Raw genomic sequence first — 8,126 nt, forward strand, 5'->3', positions numbered from 1 at the left:
CCTGCTTTCTATTGATGCAACCTTCCTTGTCAAAGAACTACAACATGTGCCGTAGTTGGTTTCTGTTTGATGAGATTAAGGATTCAACGAATTGGCATCGATTTGCTTTTACAAGAAGGAAGATTCTTAGATTCCCTTGTGAAAGAATCCACTAATTTTACTAGAGAATCTGCATTAGGAGACCAATAAAGGAGAGGTTGCCTTGCTAAAAGCGAATGCTTTGGTCTTTCAACTACATCTTTCTACTATGGTGTATGCCAAAAGCATGTGTGCTATACAGTCATGCAATATACAAGATGATTACTTAAGTTGTAAATTAAAATTTGCTTATAAACATCAAATTAAAGAAATGAAGCAAGAGATAGAAAAACACACCAATTTAAGAACTAATTTTACAACACAACATTGTAAAACCATAAACTTAAATCTGCAAAGTACTATAAATCTACTAGTTATGTTGTTCAGTTGAATGAATATTATGGTCCCCTGTTCTAAGACTGACAGCTTCAATCTGTTCGAGTGTCTCTACTACTTCTTTCATTGATGGTCGAAGAAGGGGTTCAGGCCGAAGACATTTAACTGCAAGATAAGCTATTTGTTTGGCCTCTTTGGAAGGATATTTTCCCTCCAACCGAGAGTCCATTATATTTTTCAAACCTTTCCTCTTGGTCAGATGTGGTTTAACCCAATCAACTAGCACTCGTTGCCCAGATGGACGCTTTCTATCAAATGCCCGTAAGCCTGTCAGCATCTCAACCAAAACAACGCCAAAACTGTATACATCACTCTTTACAAACAAATGACCTGATCAGTTGTGGAAATCGATGTCATAACCAGTTCTGAAGCTTGCTGTGATAATCAAACTGGCTAAATACGCTAAAGAAAAGGATTAGTTTGCTTGAGACATTCAAGTCCAAGAAGATCATAAGAACAAAGAAGTACCTGTTGAAACGTACTCTGGATCAGCATAACCAAGTGTGCCCATGACAAGAGTACTGACATGTGAATTATCAGTCAAAGGACCAAAAAATGCTAATCCAAAGTCTGCGATCTTTGCATCATAGAACTGAAATAAAACCAAGAATTGGAAATAATTAATTAACTTGTCTTGAAGCCTTTGATAACTCTTTCTCAAACAAAGATTGTTTAGCTGCATTCTTCAAAGACTTCTGCCCTCCATCACACCACAATAATGTGGTAGATTGGCAAGATATGAAGATCATAATCATTGGAGACATGCAGCAACACTCATTCCATGGAACTTACCTCATCAAGCAGTATGTTGGAAGACTTGAAATCTCTATAAATTATTGGCTTCTCCAATGAGTGCAAGTAATCCAGCCCTCGAGCTGTTCCTATGGCAACCTTCAGCCTTGTGTCCCATGGAAGTCGCTGAACTGAGCGCTCTGCACAAGTAGTACACATAAAGTACACATTGAAGTTATGGCCCTAGAAGGAAGGAGGAAAAAAAACTGTATGCTGGCAATTCTTGCACAACTGTGCAGAATCTAGAATTTAATGTTGTAAACTGGCTCTTACTTCCAAATAGATAGCGATTTAGGCTTCCCTTTTTCATGAACTCATAGATAAGAATGAACTTCCCATCTTCATGGCAGTATCCCAATAGTTGTACAAGGTTCGGATGAGATAAGCTTCCCAACAAATTGACCTCTGCCTAAGTCAATATATGGACAACTTAATAAGCAAACAACTTATATTGCATAAAAACAGAGAACTATCCCTTCCTCCCCACCTTTCCCACACCAAACCCCACCCACCCAACAAAGTTTAAAGTATGGAGGTGTGTATGCGCGTGTGAGAGAGAGAGAGAGAGAATAGAATGGTGTTATTTTATCTGGTAATAGCAATGCTTTGCCATTGTCCTCAAGTTGGGCATGAACCTGATAAGAATGTACATATTTACCTATCATTTCAAAAAAAAGAACTAATTCATATGAGCTGTCTCTTTGATCATTTCCCTCAACACTAGACTAGTATATTAATTTAGGACAACATTAAACATCATTTATGGCCAAAAACATAGTTCCATTGCTTTTTCTAGATTAACATATAAATTTTCTGTGTCTTTTAGAAAGTCCGACAGATTAATAGTTCCATTGCTTGCTTATCACTATTGTGTTCAGCAGCTTAGCGGCTGATGTTAACCACTGCTTTAGTAAAACAATACCCGGAACATTGCAATCCTTCTATGAAAATTCCACAAAGGCCAATAAGATGAACAGAAAAGCAACAGAGCTAAAAGTGGAAACAAAGTACTGCGAGTTACAAGATGCCAGTAATATCCAACGCCCATATTTACATAAACTCCTTCATTAGTAGATATGGTCTTTGTTCTCCCACACGTTTCACTTCAATTATTTATTTTATTTTTGGAAAGAATGGTAGAAAAGCAGAAACTGTTCACATTCAACTCAATAATGCAGTATGGGAAGATTGAATTAAGGAATTATTCTCATTGTAAAATTAGGAAATTTAAGAGTTTTATTTTTTAGAAATTTTTATCTTATTAGGTCTCTCATTTAGGAATTTTATTATTTTCTAATTTATTTTAGTTTAATTTAGTATTCCTAATTAGGAATGAATTAAGGTTCTAAAATCCTAATATGATTGGGATTGAATTATGGTTCTTAAATCCTAATGTGATTAAGATTTCTAATTCTATAAATAAGAACTAGGGTTTCTATTATTATTAGATAAGTTTTAGACTATGATTATTATTGAAATTAAGAAAATTGTTGAGAATTAGTTCTCTTTTCCAAGGATTGGTCCTTTTTTTGTTCTTGCTTCTTCCTTGTTTGTTCTACATCAATTTTGGTATCAGAGCTGTCATTGTGATACAAATATATACTAAAATGATTCTGATTTTCTATCCCATTTTGTTCCTCTTTTCTGTTTTTAGAAAAAACCAAAGGCAAGGAGGGGAAGTTCCAGGATATGCATTAGTGACTTGAGAAAACATGTTACACTGATCTTGACAGAATAATAGAATTTGAACCAGCAATAAAAAGCTATGAACCAATAACAATGGAGGAGTCTAACGAGAGTTTTAGGGATGATGGAAAGAGAAGCTAATGAAAGTAAAGAAATGGAATAGAATACAATGGAAGGTCAATTAACCTTGCTTTGTTTAGCAGTTTTAAATGATCAGGAGGCTAATGTCTGTAAAGGTATATAACAACTTTATATTACACCCTTAAGCAGTTTAGCCCCAATTTGAGGGTTAAGACAAATTGACATTTGAAGGGAATAATTGTAATATTTGATGTTCAGTAACTTTCCTTCACACCCTAAGGCCTAAAATAAATTCCCAAAACAAGTTTAGGAGGTTAACCTTCATTGTGCTCCACCCTCTATCATAAGAAAATGCATACCTTCCATTCTTGAGCTCCTTGACCGCTCTCAGGATTCAGTTTCTTGATAGCCATAGCTGTCTTCCTTATTCCCCTTGGCATCACCTTTTCCTTAAGCCAACCCTTATAAACAACACCAAAACCTCCTTTTCCCACCACCATATCAGGTCTAAAATTATGTGTTGCAGCCTTCAGTTGTGCATAAGTAAAAGCTCTCAAGTTCGAGTACGCAATGATTGGTCCATTTGTGAAGGCCTCAATTTGCTCTGTAGCATTGTTCCCCCAAATAGTTGTGAAGCTGCCGCTTGATTGAGATATCCATGTTGTCAGGTTGGTGCTTGTTGCAGAGTATCCATTGCTGTCATAGACATTTTCATCTGCAGGAGCTGTATTACCTGATATAGATGACAAAAAATGATACAAGCAGACATTTCAGTTAAAAAAAAAAAAATTAATTAAGTGGCTGAGCTAGATACCACATAAAGATATACATAGGAAAAGTGTAAATAACAATCAAGATTTGATGAAACCATCAAACATGTTATAACCAGAAACTATAGTAACAAAGAATCAGCTTATCCTGCAAAATTAGCCGGCAGTTTAAGCATCAGGATAGGGATTATCAATGAGGTAACATGGTATCAGAGTTAAAAATTTCTGTTTTTGATCCAATGTACTAGCAGACACAGTCACAGATGCAAAAACCAACGATAGGCTTTATGAGCCAGTAACAGAAATTAGGAAACACTGGCAGAACGTTGATTCACAGATATGGAAGGATGTCTATTTCATATAATTTCAGTAAAAAGTTTCTGCAAGAGTTGGGGAGAGAGAGAGAGAATCCCCAGACTAATTTTTACTCAAAAAATAAATAAAAAGAAGAAGCAAGTAAAGCAAGAAATCACGAGAGGAGAGACTATAGAGTATAGACAATTGTGATTGTACTTGCAGTGACATGATGGATGTTGGTTGGATGATCTGGGGTTGGCTTATGAGCTGGACGGCACCAGCAATTCCCCATCAGCTACGATTATACACGCTTCCTTATCGTTGAGGAGCCTCTGCAAAGCCGGCGATGGCCACAAAATTCTGTAATAGAGAGAAAGGAAGTTTTGATACGCTTCCTTTTCTCAACAGTAAAATTGTCTTTCACATTAACGTTTTCCACCCATAATGAAATCCATGGCTGCATATCTAATTCAAAGTCAAAGACAGCGTGACAGGAAAAGAACAAGAACTAGAGCAGCAAAAAATTTGACTTCATGTTGATTACTTGATGGTGGCTTGTTTGGCATGCCTTCAATGGCATTTTAAAATGCTTTAACGATTTACAACACAATGATTGCAAAGCCTTATTTGATCCAGGGTAAATAGGCTTAGAAAATAAACTTTCGCGACAAAAATCTATTAATTTGCATTATCGAACCAAAACCAACTTCTCAAAAAGTCAATAATCTGGTTGCATATAAAAGTAAATATTTCCTGAGAAGCAGAGCATTTTAAACCAAACAAGGTCCAAGATTTATGTCACTCACTGTGGATTTTTATTTTGTGATGAGTATGTGCATTGAAGCTGTGAGAAATTCAATGATGAAAAATTATATGACTGTAAGATGCAATTGTAGGTATGAAACTGAATTATTAATTCCGTGGTATGATCTTGAAAAAAAAAATAATATTTTATTTAAGAAATTAATTTAATTTAAATAAAATCTTGTTTTGTTTAAATTTAATATGGGTAGTTATTAAATAGACCTAATTAAGTTTGATTGGGCCTTATGAGTTTAAGAAAGTTTAGTTAGGAATTTTAAATATGACCTATTTAATTTGTTTGTCACGACCCAACCTATGGGCCGGACCGGCACTAGGACCTGGGCCAGCATAAAGCCCCCGAGGCCCGTAGGAAGCCTTACTGTTCTCAAATCCATAACCAGGCCCACAATTTAGGCCCAACATGCATATAAAATAATTTAAATCAAACTGTTATAATTTCATTTCGGGCCAACTTAATCCAGTAATTATCAGAAACTGAAATTAGGGGAGCCCAGCTCAATCTTGTTACATCATTTACAAACTATTTAAAACTCATAAAAATTTTTCATTTATTAATACAAAAACTTAAATTCACACAGTCCCTAACAGGATTAATACTACTACTAGTACATGCGGAGTCCTAAATTATAAATTTGAAGAATAATAATACAATTAAGTAATCTTTTCATAACTTGAGAGGAAAGGGACAGGTTATTCTAAAAAATGTCTTCTCCTGTAGCCTGGAAAAATATAAGGAACAGGAGTGAACGTTCGACTCAAAGAGTAAAATATCAATTTTAACCATAATCTCTATAGCTATCTAAAGCTAATACACCCTGTAGAGTGAAATGCAACATTTTATCAACATTACATAGCCCCTCCTGGGCCCTCCAAATCAGACAATAGTAATAAACTTGAAAAATTATATTTTAATCCCTATAATTAGTCCTTTTACAAAAACTACCCAAATGGGCTCTAAAAATTCTAAAATTTTGCCCCGCGGTCTTTAGCAATATTACTAAGCTAATGCAAAATGAATTATAATTTTCTAAGCTACCACGAATATTTTATTCAAGAATATTACTCAATTCCAAAAGTTTTCAATAGCTAACGTATTCTTAATTCAACCCAATTCAATATTCACATATTTAAACATCCATCCTCAAGCTTTAACCAATCATATAAAATTTAAATATCTTAATTTCAAATAATCTTATATGCCCATATGCTAAAAATCTAACTAAAATCTATCTATATTTTTCAAAAATATTCTACAATCACTCAAAAATTCAACAAACACCATAGAATATTTCTAAATAATTTTACTTTCATCATATATTTTTCTTATAATTTTTCTCCAATTTTTCCTGTTTAAGAAACACTGTATTTATGCTCCACAGACAAAGAAATAATTAAAATAATCTTACTCAAAGTTTATCTGTGTCTCAAAAATTTCAAAAATTTATGAGGAAGCATCTGGAAGTTGAATCATCTCCAAAGCCCACCGGAGCCACCGCACACGGTGGCCGGCCGCCGGTCGCTGGTGACATTTGCCGAATCTGATCATACCATCATGTTCCTCCCCTCTTCCTCAGTCCATATGTGGTCTCGGATCGTCGATCCAACGGTCGGATTGTCCTAGATCTGATGAAAAAGCTTAAAAAACCCGAAACTTCTCTCCTCCATATCTCACTCTTCCGACCTCCATTTGCTTTAAAATTGGTATAAAAAAAAAGGTCTCGGAACAAGCTTTCCAACGCCACCTGAATCGCCTCGATCGGACGTCGGATGAAGCCGGAATAGCGCCGGAAAGTCGCTGCCCACTGTGAGCGCATTTTCTCTCTCTTCTCCCTCTCTTGCTGCCGTTTCTGATGGTTCTGGCCGTCGCTGGAGAGTCACTGGCGGGGTGGGGAGCCACTTGGGAGGTCGCCAGCCGGTCACCGGAGAAGGAAAGAAGAAGAAGAGAGGGGAGGAGAGGAGAGAAGAGAAATTGGGGGTGGGGGGGGGGTGTCCTCCTCCAGATTTTTGACCCCTTTTTTTTTCTGGTTGTTACATTCTTCCCCCCTTAAAAAAAATTCATCCTCGAATTTTCAAATAAACAAAGAAATAAGGAAAAGAATATTATTAGAATAAGTGCAATCATTACTCCTCCAGCTATGCAGAGATTGGTAAAACATTTATTCTTCAAACTTCGTATATTATATATGACATTCTACCGCTCTCTGATTCTACTATAGTGTCCTATTTGTCATCATCTCTTTCTAGAGGGCTTTTATCTTGTAACTATTCATTGACCATTTTTCTGACATTTCAAGTATTCGCTATACCTCACTGTTCTTGACTTGATGTCTCATAACTTCAATCAACTTTGGTGCTTACCTCACTTTTATTACGCCCCAACATGTCTCTTGGTGACTTCAGTCCTCATATCTTTGTTTCAATAATCTCTGTTTCCCCAATGACATAACTTATGTTCCTTATTCCATGGTATCCTATGAGTAGCTTTCCTGTAGCACCTAATCTAGGCATCTTGTTCGAGATTTTCACTCTTCTTATGACCTCAGTGGTCAATACCTATAAATTTTCTCACTCCCATGATACTTCAAATTTTAGTTCTCTTTTGTGTCATTACTAAGGTACTTAGACCAACCTCTATCCATCTTATGTAACTAGTTAGGTAGAGTCTCCTCCAAGGGCCAAGTGTATCATTTATCAATATTGGAAAGTAAACTGGGTCCCTCCTTCTAGGTAACAAAAGTGTTTATATTCCCTGACAACTCAATCCATGCGACTTTATCAATTCTCACTCCTTCTCTGGAATGGAAATATCTAGACTTCTTCCTATAGCTTCTTAGTATGTGGCCTACTTCTGACACATTGGCACTTAGATCGAGGCTCTACTACTCCTTTAATCTATCATCTCATAATAACTTCTTTTAAACATCTCTTAGTGTGTTCCTAGCATACCTATTCCTTCTTATCCTCATCATTAAACTGGCTTTATCGAGCTTTCTTCCTGTCCTTTACATCTTATCCACTTCCCTTTTTCTATTTCTGATATTGTTGATATCTTTTCAACCTGCTGTACTTATTCCTTAATTTTAGTCCTATCTCACCCTTATACCTTTTCCTTCAAAGATTTCTATCCCATCATCAACTTTAACTTTCTTTTTATTTCTTAGTCTTATCTTGATTGCTAGTTCCATTACTTCGAGAATTCTA

General features: G+C 35.8%; 1 protein-coding gene across 1 annotated transcript; it reads right to left on the bottom strand.

Annotated features, from left to right (window-relative positions):
- Positions 1 to 362: 362 nt before the first annotated feature.
- On the bottom strand, positions 363 to 4,611 carry LOC110638138 (probable serine/threonine-protein kinase PIX13). The gene is made up of 6 exons (XM_021788581.2): positions 4,317 to 4,611; positions 3,393 to 3,766; positions 1,540 to 1,675; positions 1,267 to 1,406; positions 943 to 1,066; positions 363 to 804 (listed from the first exon to the last, which is right to left on the bottom strand). Exons 1-6 carry the CDS (start codon positions 4,390 to 4,392, stop codon positions 449 to 451), a joined length of 1,206 nt encoding a protein of 401 aa, XP_021644273.2. The 5' UTR covers positions 4,393 to 4,611; the 3' UTR covers positions 363 to 448.
- Positions 4,612 to 8,126: the final 3,515 nt, after the last annotated feature.

Source organism: Hevea brasiliensis, chromosome 7 (genome assembly GCF_030052815.1).
Source record: "Hevea brasiliensis isolate MT/VB/25A 57/8 chromosome 7, ASM3005281v1, whole genome shotgun sequence".
Lineage (NCBI taxonomy): Eukaryota > Viridiplantae > Streptophyta > Magnoliopsida > Malpighiales > Euphorbiaceae > Hevea > Hevea brasiliensis.

What these genes read in the sequence shown, in the direction of transcription:
- LOC110638138 (XM_021788581.2), bottom strand. Translation starts at nt 4,392, where the DNA reads ATGGGGAATTGCTGGTGCCGTCCAGCTCATAAGCCAACCCCAGATCAT. An exon ending in AAGGAGCTCAAGAATGGAAG is followed by an intron (nt 1,676 to 3,392) that starts GTATGCATTTTC and finishes ATATTGACTTAG; the next exon opens with GCAGAGGTCAATTTGTTGGG. An exon ending in TCCAGAGTACGTTTCAACAG is followed by an intron (nt 805 to 942) that starts GTACTTCTTTGT and finishes ACAACTGATCAG; the next exon opens with GTCATTTGTTTGTAAAGAGT.